Raw genomic sequence first — 17008 nt, 5'->3', positions numbered from 1 at the left:
CTCTTTCAATGGTAAAATATTGGCCAACAAAAGAGCCGCAAAAACTCACTTAAGCTAGTATTTGGTCGATATACCATAAAATTTCTAAATCAATGAAATTAAATGGCAAATAACTATCTATAATATTAAAAAATTTTATAAATAATAATAACCAATATATACATAATTAAAATTCATTTTCGATAAAGTAAAACTTTCTCCTTATACCAAAAAAACCGCAGTATTTTTTGTGTCATCTAATATGTACAAACAATTGATTGGCATGGACTAATAAATATTTCCAAAAACTACTTTTAATCACTAACTACCAAATTCAAAATAGGCAATAGCCAAATGTCGATATTTTTTTAATATACATTTTGAGAAATAAGAAATATATTAAAGTTAAAATTTAGTTAATTTGTGAGAGAAAATCATTTTCATGTTATAATGAATTAATTAAACTTCATAATTAAACATATTTAATTTCAATTTCAGGACACTTTTTGGATGATAATCGATTGGATCATCATTCAGTAACAACACCGCAAACCAATCAAATGACTGCTTTATATGGTCCTGGTGCCGCTTTACGCGCTGTAGCAACATCTAACAACAATGTGTCAGGTAGTGGAGGAGGTGTTATTGGTGGAGCTGGTGGTACACATCATGGTAATCATGTTGGTCATCATAGCTCAGCTGTAGCAGCAGCATCAGCTGCATTACTTGTGGTACCCCAACCTATAAATGCAACCAAAATTAGCGCTTCTCTCGGCGGCGGTGGCGGTGGCTCAGGCCGCAAGTATCAATGTAAAATGTGTCCACAGGTGAGTTTAACTAACATAATTAACTAATTATAATTTAAGCAATTAATAACTTCTTTTAAATTTGGTAATAATTAAAAAGAGTTTACACATCTTAGTACTTGTGCAGAAAAGTTTTTTTTTGGTATTAAACATTTGTTTTGTAATTCGATGCCGGGTATTTGATCGAAATATGAAGTCAAGTGGAAGATACAAAAAAAAAATGTAAAAAAAGTTTCTCTTCATGTGCGTATGATACAATTTCTTATATATTTTAGTTAAAATTTTTTTTATTTCAAATGTATTGTATAATAATAAAGTCTTAAGTCTATATTTAGTGATTATATATGAAAAATCTGTTAAAGTTCATTTGGCGTTTTAAAAAAATGTGTGAAAGCAATAAATATGTGTTAAATTTAATTGTTTAAATAAAATTTGATTAAATTTTGTGTATTAAATTTCAATAAATCTTTTGAATATTAACATTGCGTTTTTGCTTTTATAAAAACAATTCAATTTACGCAATTGGAACACGAATTGCTCCAACGAAAAAATTTACTTGTCAATATTGCTGCTACCTTAAAGCAATTATTTGATTTGTATTTTGTATGAGAAAGTGCCACAACCATTGACAGTATTTTATGCATAAAATCTGACTTCTTTGCTGACGGCATAGGGGCGCCACATTCATAGTTAATATGTAAATACGACGCCGCGCAGCAGGCTCACAATCCAAAGGACCACACCTGCAATTCCATATAACGCACTATTCTACTTTTATCCTTTATTTTTTAAGAGCTTAACTTTTTTTCGAAATTTTTATTTTTTTTTATTTTTTTATTCTTTTATTTTCGATTCTCTTGACTCGTTTTTGTTGCAATTTTTCAATTGAATTAACACAAAAGTTTCTGATTTCCATAACGATATTTAACGTCTTTATGACACTTTATGGTCAAAAAACAAAAAACAACAACAAAAGCAAACGCAGTATAGAAGAATTGTGGCCACTTTATTTTTTCCCACAATATAAATATACATATAATATGGCTTATGTGTGGCCAATATCGTTTTCTCGCACTTGTGGCGTCTACCTTAAATGACCGACGACGTCAGTTGTGCCATGTTTACTTTATTTCTTTTTAATTTTTTTTTTTTTTTTGTGCTGAATCACTTGAACTGGCACTCACATCCTTGTATCCTTGTGCTTCACTGTTTCATTAATAATGCATATAGGATACATATTATAGGTTAATTGTGGCTGTTACCATATGTTCTATGCTAAGATTTTGGTAATTGAGACGAATTGTGAGCTTAAAGATTGTTAACGGTGATTTTGTGCAAATATTAGATGAGCACCAAAGTGGCAGATAAGCGTGTGACTCAACGTTGGTGGCAATTAGCTTGAAAATCGCTAACTAAAAAGTTTGGTCATCAAATAAAAGTGCACCAGTTGTGTGATATTATTAAATATTTTAAATTGCATTTTAACGTTAGTTATGACGTCAGTGAATATTTTAATTAATAGAAACATAGTCATTTAGATTTACTCACTTTATTATCAGATAATATTGTTGGACAAGAGATATGCATACGATTAGATGGGAATCCCTCCGTTGAGATTTCTGTAAAAATTATAATGATGACCGTGCAGAAAAAATGATTAAATATTTATTGTATGCGATTGTGAAGATGATTTTAGAGGTCTACTTACCCCATTTAGGTTTATTGGGTTACGATATAAAACTCTAAAGCTTATATTTCCATTTTGTATCTCTAAAAAATTTGAAGGTACTCTTTACAGACAGGACTTGCATTTGATTAATATCTCTTACTAATATGCCCTTAATATGTCAAGTATGCCCCTAATATGTTGAAAGTTTATTTTACCATTTCAAATGTTTAATAAATCCAAAGATGCTCTTTAGAGGGAGGACTTGTTTCTTCTACAAAGTGAGGCCTAGATATGTTAACTTTTCGTTGTGCATGAGTTGATACCGTGAAAAAGTAGTTACAAAGCACTTTCTTCGCCTTCCTTACAACTAAGGCAAAAGTCATAATATAAAATATTGAATCATCCAGCATAATTTTCTAACCGACAGTCATTCGAAGGCAACCGCACCATAAGACTGATATATCAATAGGGTACTTCAATGAGATTGCTGGAGTTTTGAAATCATCATTTAACCATATTAAAATATAATTTACAGAAAAATATAAACAATTGTTTGTTAACAATACAAAGAATGTTTCAATATGGACATATTGTCTGGTTAACTCAATCAGTTTGCAATTACTTACTATATTCCTGTGATCAAGATCGCAGAGAAAAGAAAGGTTGAATTGCATCGACCTTTATCGTTAAGAGATGCGTACCAAGAGTTTTTTTATAACAATAAAAGCAGATTATCGAAAAATATGGTTCTCTCCACTATCTCTGTCATATCTGTGGTATTTAGTTGAAAGTGTTGAAAAATTGTTGCTTATTTATAAAAATAGAGATAAACTGGCAGCCTATGCCAGGTCAGAGCAAAAAAAATATTGGTCAGTGTTTTAATCTACATTTTCCAAGATACCTATATATGACAGTCAAAAAGCATCTAAAAGTGTCATATTTTGTGAAAAAATATTTCCTATCAAAAGGAAAATTAAATAAAATAAAGATTTGAAAAAAATATCAAAAATATAGAAGAATTCGTAAATCTTTTTAACTTTCTTTTTTAACTGAAGAAGGTGATAATTACTTTAGTTCTTTTTTAAGAATTGAGCAAAAACTAAGTCATTTGCTATTAAATGCGATTTTCTCAACTAAATAAACTAAGAAGATAAAAACAGTCCTTTTTTTTATCTACTTTATGTTTTGGATGCATTTTCTTTTTTAATTTCCGCAAGGAAAATGTGAAATTATTTTCTCTTTCTCTTATATCCTTAGAATGTGAAGAAATTACATTTAATGAATGTAAATGAACTTTCTATAAATTAATTTAAAGTTATATTTGATCAGAAAAGTTTTTGTTATATTGAAAATTTTATTTTATCGATGTATATTTTATAAATAAGTGTAAGTAAGCCATCCACTATTCTGCAGCTGAAGAGGGTAATAATTTTAGAATAATTGGTCTTAACTAACATATATTTTACAGTTAAAATTTTGAAGTATATTTGTAGTTTTACTTTGTATCTCATCTTAATTCTTTGAAAATTTTATTTAATTTTTGTTGTATATATGCAATATGTAATATATTTACGGAGAGGAGAAATTATTCTTTAGCCTTGGAATGAAGTCAAAGGTAATTCTTTAATTCCTAAATTTATTTAAGACATAACAGATTATTTAATACATAACTCTATCTAACGACATTTTGTCATTAAGTGTATATTTACCTTTCCCGATTTCTTTTGCTCTTATAGTTTTTCCACTTACATCGCCCTTAAATAATTTTATGATGCTTTTAATACTGGGAGCTAAGCTATTTTACAGTAAAAAACAGAGAAGCAATATTTTCTAAAGTGCCATATTGCGAATAGTGGAAAATTGTAATTTAAAAATTTTATATTTTTCTAATATTTTCCATTAGATTTTCCTTTAAAGATAAGTGTAGCTGGTAGTTATATTCTCTTCTTAACTGAGATAGCATCAAGTTACATCCGTTACAATTTTTTACTTTTGCGAGATTAACCAATTCGAGGTTTTTTGATTGTAACTCTATACTTTTGCACTTCTTAACTAAGTAAAGCCTATGGTTAAAGGAAAAATAGTGTTTAATTTTTCAGCTTAATGGTTATTTAAATATTGTTGAAGTAGTCACGCTTTTAGTTTATATGCAATCACAAGTTAGTATGTTTTAAAATAATAAACTTTGCAAAAATGCATTTGTTCTCAAAACTACATATGTTAATTACGACTATCACACCAAAATTACCATTAATATTACAAAGCATTAATTAATTTCGTCTGCTAGTGGTTTTGAAGGTAATCTTAAAAAAACCTTGATCGTTGCTGGGTTATTTGTGTAGATATAGATGTTTAAGTATAAAATTCCTTTTCGGCTAGCAGACAAACCAAATGAAAAAGTTTTTTATTTAAAAATTTTCAGCATATATTTCGTTCTGTTTTTTAAAACTTCATCAGTGCTTAATTTTTTATAAAATAGCAAATAATTTAGGTTTATAATTATCTTATTAAAATTTTTTTAAACAAAACATATACAAATGTTCACAAAATCAACATGTATACGAAAGTATAGATGTGCACTTATATCCAGTCTCTGAAATAGTTCGACTCAGGTTTCTGTACATCAAAGATCAAAGTTCGTGATCGAACTTTCTTTTTTTAAATTATACAGTACTTAGTAATTTTTCTACATAATTATAAGATCTACTATATATAAGACAAGACAAAGTTTAGTAAAGGATATCGCATCTTTGGTACATAATGACGCATATAACGTTGAAGACTTTCATAAAATAAACACCGAACTCACTACCATAAACATTTTGGAATTTTCGTGATCTATTGATATGATCAAAGGGTATGGTAAAATAGATTTCAAAATTGAGTGCATTTAAAGAGAATATATTTTACAAATTCGACTTATCTGTTATGGTTAAATATTTTATATTGATTGATTGATTGATTGCGTCAATTGAGACAATAAGATTATTTTGTGTTGCACTCACGTATTGAACTATTTTATACTCTGTAGCCATTACCAATTTATAGTTTTATTAAGACAGTTAATCAACCTCTCAACTTATAAAACTATCTCTTTGTCTATAGATGCGATTTTATGATTAGATCATATTTTAAATATTTATTATTTTATGATCAATCGATTTTAATAAAGTGTTTCTGCAGCCTAATTGGTCAATTGGTTTTTTATTGTTGGTAAAAACCTGATAATAACTTTAGATTAAAAATTATTGTAAAATAAATAGTGATTTCTTTTTCTTAATTTTTTTTTTTAATTATAATAAGAGATTTGAACAATTATCCCACAAAAATATATTATTTTATTTTAAGTTTCTGATTTTCTAATTTGGATAGATGGAAATTTATGGATTTAGTATTATTTATCTGTTGATAGAAATTTATGATTTAGACTAAGGTTGACTTAAAATAACCTTAAAAGGCAATATTTTTTCTAAGTCGCTTCAACACTTTTCTAAGCGAACTCATCAACTACATTAAAATTTGCTTATTAACTTTTTTTAAATAACAGAATTGCAGTTACTCAACTGCCACTCCCACTCAACACTAACTAATAATGTTTAAATAAATTACAAAATAAAAAAAATTAGCAGAATTTGCCTGGACGCACTGGCAAGAAATTAAAAAACAAGACAAACGAAAAAAAACATGAAAACCAAATCAAAAAAGGTAAAAATTGAAATTTACTGCTGCATGCCACACCCATGTAGCCCACAAATTGTGGTCTACTAACTACGTTTCCAACAAGAAGGAGTTTTCAGTTTTCAGTTTTACATTTGCACTAAAGAGCGAAACAGCAAAAGTGCCGTACGCAGCAGTATTGCGTTATTCGCCTAAAAGTGTGCTTACAATTTTTACTTTTTTGTAATTTTTAGTTTTTTTGACGCTGTATCTCAATTTTTTTATATCCACGATTTTTCAAAAACAAAAAAAAAACTTGGAAATAGCAAAGCAAAAACAATTTGCACACAACTCAGTCGATGTTGATGTTTTGTTGGACATTTTGCACAAGTTTTCTGCATTTTTTAGCGTTTAATAAGTGTGAGTTTGCTGTCCATGCTAAATATGCGTTTCAGCTACACACTCTATGCACGCACACTCATACTAGCACACACTCACACACACACGCACATGATATATAGCGCATAGCACATAAACTATGGCACACTATGCAGCACCTACAATTTTGCATTTCTCTATTTTCGCATTTTTGTGTTGCTTTTTTGCTTTTCTTTTACTTTTTTTAATTACCCACACGCTTTTTTTCTCTGCTATGCAGTTTTCGTTTATTCGCTTGAGTGTTGCCAAAGCTTTCAATTGCAATTTTTTCTGACGCCCCGATTTGAGACATGCATGCATGCCACACTCTATACTGTAGCCTATCGTGTTAGTGTTAATTTTATCCTTTTTTACGCCATTGTTGCTTTGGAGTACTTTTTTAGCATGCACGTCCATCCAGTATTCGAATGCCATCCTTCGCTGTGAAATATGGCAACATTTGCCCACAACTTAAAATGGACTAAAATGGACTGCGTTCGAGTTGAAAGATGATTTGTTAATTTTGTACTATTATCCTTACAAATTAGTGTAACTAAAACAATAGCAACAAGCGCAATTCATTTCAATTTATTCTTTATTAACAATTCTATATACACTTTTGTAGGAGAACAAAGGGAGTGAAATTGCGGTTCCATTAACTTCTAACAAAAGGTTTTGTTAAATAAATTAAAATAAAATAAAGTAAAATCTCAACTTTTCTCTTTTCTCTTTTAAAAAATGCAGTAATTTCCACCTTTTTACTAGGTTCTTACTAAGTTATGGTAAAATATGCAAATCTAATCTTTTAGGGTAGACTTTGCTGACTTAAACGCAAATAAATTTTTCTAATTCATTTTTTTTAACATTTTTTAATAACACCAAGAAAATAAGATCCCCTATTTAGACAAGTGTTGAGAAAGAATATGACTGCTTTAGCAAGAAAAGAAAAAAAATTATTTCTTATAATAGAATTAGAACCATATTTTATACATAACATAAGATGGCTGAATTAAATTGCGGGCTACATCCCATATCACTCCTCGAACCTAATAAATCACGACCGCAATGATATAACTAAAGCTAATCCTTTATTTGCAATCGTTGACAATGAAACATTCATTCTGCCTCCCAATTAAAATAAAGAAGAATGACTTTAAAAAAGCTGAGACATGACTTATAAATAGCAAAACTGCAGACGTTGAGCTGTTCGAAGTTGGTAGTGAAAAGCTAAATATACGCTATAGCTAATTCGTGAATTATGGTCAAAGGAATGAATGCCCAACTGTTGGAATTTAAGTGACCTTTACCCAATCCATAAAAAAGGTGATCTTGCTAACTGGCAACAAGCATCCAATTAGATATTGTTTCATCTGAGGAGAAGTTGAGGAGCTATAATGCGACATTCATATTGTAATACGTACCAAAATTCACCACTTTCACTGGCTTGGTCATGTCATACGAATGGAAGAACATGGTTCAGCTAGAAAGGTGGCTAATTCAGTACACGCTGGCTGAAATCGCGGTAGAGAATATCCGCATCTTTGGTAGAAAGATATACGATATAAACGATATAAAAGCACTCAGTACTACCAGTTGGCAATAGCAAGGCATTGATGGGGCTGACTAGCGAAGGCTAGTGAATGCGATCTCTAATAGCCAAATAAGTATAAGTAAGTAAGCAACAACACACTACACTGCGTTTATAAGTCACTTAAAAATGTAGCTAAATTTTTTGTTCAAAAGCAGGCTGAAATTTTTTCTTTCCACTTCTCAAACAAATTTATTTTATCCATGATGGAATAGAAAACCGATATTAATCTCAATTTTAAAAAATCTTGCGCACATCATTTTTAGTACCATAGCACATTATAAAAAAACTGATAGTGCTGCATAACACTGTAGTTTACATTCGTGGTCGAAAATTTAGCAACTGTAGCGGAAGTGGATTGAACGTTTAAGGTTGCAGTTTCAAAAAATCCCAACCATTTTGGTAGACTCAAATAAGCACACCGAAAGTAACGACACAACGAATAGTCAAAAATTCAATTCATTTCACTTAATTCAGACTTAAGATTTACAAGTTCCCAAAAGAATAAGATATCAACAATGTCTGAAAACAAATTGTATTCTATAGAGCAAATGATAAAGAAGTTGAACATAACCAATTGCATAAAAAAGTCATTCGTAAACTAAATGATAAAACTAACATAATAGAAACATCACACAAACATGAAGACATCCGATTGGCCACAAAAAGTCAAACACCAGCATTTCTTATGATTTAAACAGCCATGACAGTCGATCGTCTTTTTGAACCTTAACGGCAATGTTTAATCGAATATCTGCTGCAAAAAGATATCAAGCTTTCTTCAACTGTGAATGCCTAAGCAACAATCCATACTTCACAATGGCTGGCAGCACAATGCCAGCCATATACATCAGATGAGAAAATAAGATTTCCTCTTAACTCTTAACTTGATTTGAGCAAACGCATTACTTAAATACTATGAACGATCAGGGCTATGTTATATAGACAGTCACATGACAAGTGGTCAAAGCAATTTTACGTTCCTTTTGGTCACGACCAAAAGGTATTTTATGCAAAGAATCACATCACATTTGTCAATATCTTGCCATTTCGTATGTATTATTTTTAAAAGGGGAATGCTATATACGCATATTCCATTATTAGAAAAAGGGATAGTACACTACAACCTAAAATTTATATTGTACCCCTTAATCGGATTAGAATGTCTCTCCAAGCCCGATTTCTTTAATGAAAGACAGTATAGAGCCTAACTTTTCTAGCCTTAAATCACTATGTTCCATGAAATACCCTCCTAGGTGTTTCTTCCGCTTGTGTATTAGTGCCGGGCATTCCCGGTACATGGGATGCACTTTTTCTGTCTTCTCTGCAGTATCTGTAGTTTGAGTTGGATTGGATTCCTATCATTGTTAGTTGATTATTCAATCTGCAGTGACGGGATAGTATTTCAGTAATGATTCTTAAGGTTAAAAGCCTTTAAAAGTATTTTACATTGCGACAGTCTTGGTAGTTTTACCCCATAGAGTTATATTTGCTTTTTCTCTGCACCTTTCAGAAGAAAGGATGGAGCTTCTTTGCCTAGACCACAGAAAAATCAATTTTTGCTGAAGAGCCAAGACCGAAAAATACATATCTAATATAATTGACTTTCACACAATTTTCTTTGAGTGGATTTAAATGGTACATAACGAATATCTACAATCAATAAGTAATACTAACTATAAGTTTTGCGCATATTGCAGGATATAATCTGGAAAAAACCCCGGCAATTAATGAATTTTACACCACGACAGCGTACCAGTGCATATAGCATTGTTTATATAGCGGTTTGCAGTAAGGCTGTTATATTCACTGTTGTATTCCAACGATATTAATATGTCTTCAGATATGCTACCCAATGAGTTGTTGTCACTAGAAGGACAAAGTTTTCAAAAACTCTTGAGATAAATGAGTAATCGAAAACGAACTCAATGCTTAAATAAAATGGAGTTCTAATAATACTTCATGAAATAAAGCGCCATAAGTGCTTAATTATCATTAAGCTGAGACAAAAATGAAGACTATAGAATTATGATGAATTATGATTGAAGATTAAATCCATCTTCAATTTGATTTATAATCACATCCCATTTATTAAAAAACACTGATTAACACCGACGAGTACTATGAAATTTACATTTTCACTCTACATGCGAAATGCAAAAAAGGTTTCTAAGAACCTTAATATATACAAATGTAATATCGTTGAAACTTTAATAGATATCTTAGACAGATCCTTTTTGGACCAATAGTATACATTATTAAAATCTAAAATTTTTTTTTAGTTGCAGTTTTTTAAGAAAGTCGTTAACTCAGTGTATTTTTTGTATTTTCTCTATTTGAAAAAAAAGACTCCGGGTCTAGATTTGTATCATTTACCAAAAAAGCCCTATAAAAATATATTTGTATGAAATCATCTTCTTGAGTACATAAGTTCACATTCAACTCGATTTATAACAACTTATAGTTAATTTTCTATTTTATATTTTTTTCATAATCCTATTTAACTTGTTAGTGCAAGGATATTGTCTAAATTGTGACTGATCTGTTAAACCACAAATAGTTTGTCGAAACTGTTTGACTAATAATGGGTCAAAAAAATTAATTTCATCTTGTTATTAGTAAGAAAGATGCAATTGCAAACATGCGGAAAGTTGTTTAAACCCAAGAATAGAGTAAAATAAAACAGAATGCCTGATCTATTGTCAACCGATTCTAATTGTGCAGAAGTCACTCCATCCTTCGAATAAAAGCCAAAACATCAGGTGTTGAGTTTCAGTCATCTCTTCCTGTCACTGATCAAAGTCGAATAGTCAAAATGATTGTAATTGTCGGCTTATACGGCAGCATAACAGCTGAAATTTCGAAGGACGGAGTGTTTTCTGTTCAGTGGTAGTCTCATCTGCTTCCCAACATAGCCAAGATTCTTTTTTATCTAAAAGTGCCATTTTGGAATCCAAGCTTTTAAAGATAACTGCATTGACATGATATTTATCTAGTGACCTATCAATGACATTTCGTTTTTAATGTAAAGTACAGTCTTTATTTATTACTCCATATCAAATTTTAGATTCTTAAAAATGCACCACAATTGTTCCATCACTCACCACTCGTTTGTACATTGGGACACACATGACGTATGAGTTATTTATTTTACATATCATATTTCATACAAGTATTGGCAGGCACGAGGTCTTTGAGATTTTGCTGTGGAAACGTTTTGACTTTAATGTAAACATGGCTTTCGGTTAAATGCATTTATGCAAAGCCTTTAATATGACATATTTTTTCTGTTGCTTTTTATTACATGAAATCTTTTTTAGTTTCAACGAAAAAAAACACAATAGAATCCATTGAAAATCCATTGTCAGCCTGATTAACTCACTTGCACAGAAAGCAATGCAAAACAAAATGAAACGAAAAAAAGACAAATAAAATCAAGCAAATATGCAACTAATAAAAAAATAAAATAATCGCCCATACAATAAAGTACTGAACTCACCTTACTTACCCAAACACACCTTCACACACACACACCAAATACTTATGCATGTGCCCTTTGCCGACCGCACACTCAGGCACACATGCTTTCACAAGCGTACTTCTATTTAACGATATAAAAATAGTTAAAAACAATTGACGTTGACCACACACAAATACAAATACAAATGCAAATTGACTACACATTCATGTGTGTACACACCTACACATACAGAGAATCATGCAAACGACTCCGCAAACTTTTGTTCATGATCAAATTTAATTTGTGCAGGTTTGAGTTAGAAAAAATGTTTAACACAATTTGTGGGCCATATAAAAATAATAATAACACCAACAACAACGTCAACTACAACAACAACAACACAACGACAACAGAAACACGAATACAGCGATTATAACTTCGCTGCGTGCATTACGTACTAAAATAGCAAGTTAAGAGCAGAACTGAGCACACATACAGTACAAAAAAAGCTTTACAAAGCGCATGAAAAATGCACAATAATTTTTTTAGCCTGCCTTACTTTTTAGACTTTTTAGCCTATTTTTATTTTGTTTAAATATTGCATGAGGTAGGGAATAGATTCACATGCACATGTACACGGATGCCCGATGCCTGACGCTCTTATTGTGTGTGTAAGTGCACAAATGCCTACTTTTTCTTGTTTGTATGCGTATTGGTGTGCGTGCATTTGTTTAAGCTGAAATTTAATTCTTTTTATGCACTATTTTTTAAGCACGCATATTAGATTCATCACGTTCGAATCGTTCGCTGATAATTGTCCATCCGGTTGCCATCTGTCATTCTTTGATCAAATTCATTATTCTGAAGCAATTATCTGATAAAAATACAAACTGCAATTAAGATTTTCAATTTTATATAATTTTTTACTTTATAAATTAATTTAATTTTTTAGCTTCAGTCAAATCATGTCAAAAATGTTTATCTATTATTGACACTAACAGAACAGACATTGAAGATATGTAATTAATTTATTATAACTTTTAATTGATTTCAAGGAATAAAAAACTTTCATTAATATTTGACCACAAGAATAAAAAATTTTGATTAAGAAGTTCTAGAATTCTGAGCTCAAATATCGCATCCTAAAATATTTCAGTTCTTTTTTACTTATACTTAGTCATATTATTGCAAAAATAAAAACAAAAACGAAAAAGATAGCAACAGGAAAAATAAAGTACAAAAGAGAAGAAAAAATAAGAAAACTGACGGCAAGAACATAACAAAACTAGTAATATAAATCAGAGGAAAAGAAACTAATAATTGATAATGACATAAATAAAAACCAACTGAAGAACAGAAATAAAGTAATAGAAATGAAAGAATAAGATTAAAAGAAAAAAATACGAATACGAAATGAATAAATATTAAAAACACGAAAAAATTAAAAAATAAAAAAGTTAAAGAAGTAAAGAAAAAAGATAAATATTAGAAATCAAGACTAAAATAAAGGAAATCTAAAAGATGAGAATATAGATAGAAGAAGACGTAACAACAAGAACAAAAAAAGACTTATGAGTAAGATTATTATGTTAAGTAATTATAAACAATATTTTCATAATCTTTATAATCTTATGCCAGCTGACTGCAACAAAAACGCGAAATTAAATAAGAAAACATATTTCAAAATAGATACTAATAACGCTAATACAAAGAGGAAAAGAAATAAAAAATTTCACAAAAAAAAAAACCCTGTAAACCATTGTAAATGTATTACAAATGTTAAAAAGTACTTAACTTAATATATACAGCCAAAGTGCCAACTAAATTCAGTGAACAAACGGTAACGGCCATGTTATATAGATAGTCATATGACGGCAATTTTACGATCTTTTTTGTCATACCAAAACTATCATTACGCATCGAGTAATATTACTACTACCAATTACTAATATCGTGCTTTTATTACTATTTTATCTTTCTCTTTTTGAGCCTAAATGTAAAAGGTAATACTTTTTATATGAATATTATTATAATTGGTCACGATCCGCAATAAATATCAGAAAAAAATTAGTAGTTTTAGAAGCAAAAATGTGTATTTTTGCATAGGTATGTATGTACCTAATACCTATGCAAAAATACACATTTTTGCTTCTAAAACTACTAATTTTTTTCTGATATTTATTGCGGATCGTGACCAATTATAATTATAATTAAAATATTCATATTTTTCTCATTCTCGGTATTTTAATTTTAAATGTAATGTAGCAATTCACATTTCACTTTTACATGACTATGTGTATAACATAGTCCTAAGGATTATAAAAATATGATTTACATCCCAATAGCTCCTTAACAGCAGTTGAATAATGAAAAATTAAACAGAAATAAAAAACAGAAATAAAGAACGTTAGAATACTGTCTTTTATGTTTAGGTGCCAACAAATAGATATTTGTTAAAGTAAAATACCACTTATCAACCATTTACAAAAGACTGCATCTGTTAGGGGTTCTCAAAAATACTACATTTAGTAAAAGATAAAAAGGAAAGTTCGCATCTAAATGTTGATTTACATTATTAATTATCTGATCAGTCTAAGCTAGTAACATCCAGCTTGTAGCTCTCGCTGCAATGCTATGAAATGAATACCAAGAAAACTACATCTTCACTCTTCATGCGAAAGGTAGAAAATGATTCTAAGAATCTTAATATATACAAATATAATGTCGTTCGAACGTTAAAAGAACTTTATCATGGACAGATCCTTTCTGGTCCAATAATATTCAGTCTAAGCTAGTGGCATCCAACTTGTAGCTCTCGCTGCTATCGTTATAAATGTAATGGTCTTAATATGTGGGCACTCTCTCCAAATTTTTTCTGATTTAGTAAAGTGGATATTTAAATTTGTCTTTTATATAATAATATAATTGATTTTCTTCTTATTATTTGAATATTTATATGTGATAATTAAGTAGAGCTTAAGTAGAAACATTAAGTTCGGTATGCTGAACAATTGAATTTATTATATATAAACAATTGATAGAACAGATCATAAACATAATCAGGTTCATAATAGTCTCTAAGTTCTTAACTTCGTTTTGATCGATTATAAATAACTATTTAGTTGTGAGGTTTTTTTTAATTTGTGTTCGTTCTCATATTATTTTTATAAATTTTTAATTTTTTAATTTTATAAAATAAAAATGAAAAACTTAGATTGAATTTTAAACTTTTTTCTTTTATTCTATTAATGGGCGTTGAAAATGCATTTGCACATGTATTAAATAGTGCATACAAAACAAACACACACATGAGCACATGCTTGAACGCAGCAAAGCAATCAGTTGTGTGTAGGTAAAACATTGTTTATGATGCACACAAGGATTAATAAAATAAAAATAAAACAACGTAAAAACAAAAAATAACACAAGCACAAAATAAAAAAGTGTTAAAATTGGGATATATTGTAAAAAAATTAATGCCAAACAAAAACAAACAAAACACTTTGAAATTGAAAAACTAGGCGTTAGTGTGCTTAAAATGAGCCTACGCAATAATTCTGCACTAACACACTCAAGCGCACTTAGGCAGGCAAATATTTTGTTCTTTTTTGTTTTTTATTTTTATTTGAACGTTTCATGTTTTAATGCGTGAAGGTGCATCGTTTGATGAGTATGTATTGTATATGTTTGTGTGTGAGCGCGAATATACAAGCACTGATACAGCGACACGCATGTAGGCTTTTTGGAGTGGTTTTAGTTTTAGTTTTTTATTTTGATTTTATTTTTAAATTTTTTAGTTTTTTATTTTTGTTTTTGTTGACGTTTTTTAATTTTTTTGTTTTTTGTTTTTTTTAGTTGACCACATTTGGGAGTACAAACTGAAAATTAATTTGTTAAGAGAGCCTAAATTTTTTTTATCATTTGTGCAGCTTGGGCTTGTACAGTTACACAAATTTCATAGAATTTATGCATTTAATTTTAGCTATTTATGCAGTTATTTACTGATACTGAAAAATTTTTCAAATGATTTTGTATGTGTTGAGTTTTTTATTTTATTGCAATTTTTATTATTTTAATTTTTATTACATTATATATGTATATGGCATGCCGCAAGGGAATGAGCTAATAGGACTATCTGCTATCCGTTCATTATTTCTCCAAGCATTTTCATATATTTATTAGTTATATATACTTTAAATTTTATATAGTAAATTAGTTATTAAAGCATTTATTTAATTTTATTTCCATTTAATATATGCAGTTAGTAAGAAATTTAAAAATTACCACATTCTTATCACTCAAAATAATTAAAGCTAAATATTTATATTATTTCAAACCACCTAGTGAAGATAAGGCTAAAACTAACGGCTAAAATAAATAACAATTTTCAAAATATTCTTACACTGCTTACTTGTATGAGAATTTCCAAATACATGTCTTAGGTGTTAGATATTATGACTAAGATTTAATAACGGAAAAGAATAATGTATTATTTATTCCTTTCCAAAACTGCTAACGTACCTTTGACTCCGACGGTGAACTCCAACTGCTACAATTAGATTTTACGCCGTAATTTTAAATAGTTCTGATAAAACATATGACATCCTTTAATATTAAATTATGGTTCAAATTATTTTTGGTATGTTGACTTCAATGTTACTCCTTTTCCACTTGATCGCAAGGTCTCTACTCTCATCCTAATGGAAGACCATATTAGCACCAATGCAATCCCTAATCAGTGCACTAATATTTAAACAAATCACACCAAGCTAAAAAACGATATACATAATATTGTTTATGTATATATACTCTTTAAAAAATTTAATTACTTAGCAAAACATGGTAGTACATTATTATACTATTATAATAGAATAGAATATTAAATTAATATAAAATATTATTTTTTTCTTAGTTAGGCAGGGTACATCCAAAGTGTTTAATCAATTGACCATGCTCGGATTTGACTACAATAACTCAAATATTTTGGTTTCCTTTTTAAAAATTTGATGATGGGTATTTGGCAATACTCGAAACAGCTGTATGGTCAGCTAAAAATTCAATTAATTAAAATAATATATAAAATAAAATTTTTGTTGTTGTATTTCACTACTTTTCGAAAAACCTCTTTTAAAAAATTTGTTTATTTAATGAAACATAAATTTATTTTAATTTTTATGTTTTTTTTCTAGTCAATTTTGATTTTATTTGAAACAAAACGTGTTGATTCAATTTTATTAAAAATCTTATTTAAATTCATAAATTTTACTTAAATTTATTATTAAATAAAACCAACGTCTTTTAAAATAAAAGAAAATATACTTATTAACCCATAAAAGAAAATTAAAATTCGTTCAGTTTAACATTTAAATTTGAAAAAATTTTTTTTATTAACAGACTGCACCCAAGATTACTTACCACATTATCAACATTAT

The 17008-nt window shown here is 29.2% G+C and overlaps 1 protein-coding gene across 3 annotated transcripts in view; it reads left to right on the top strand.

The window, feature by feature from the left end:
• The window catches only part of LOC119681975 (zinc finger protein rotund), a 105145-nt gene that overhangs the window by 47165 nt on the left and 40972 nt on the right, over positions 1–17008 (top strand). For all 3 annotated transcript variants that reach the window (XM_038095298.1, XM_038095297.1, XM_038095296.1), the window contains exon 5: positions 478–806. In XM_038095298.1, the coding sequence (XP_037951226.1) occupies positions 478–806 (329 nt within the window). The remainder of the gene's footprint in view (positions 1–477; positions 807–17008) is intronic.

This window comes from Teleopsis dalmanni, chromosome 2 (genome assembly GCF_002237135.1).
Source record: "Teleopsis dalmanni isolate 2A chromosome 2, ASM223713v2, whole genome shotgun sequence".
NCBI classification, from domain to species: domain Eukaryota; kingdom Metazoa; phylum Arthropoda; class Insecta; order Diptera; family Diopsidae; genus Teleopsis; species Teleopsis dalmanni.
The sequence above is the reverse complement of the archived record's forward strand: the minus strand, read 5'-3'. Positions and strand labels throughout refer to the sequence as shown.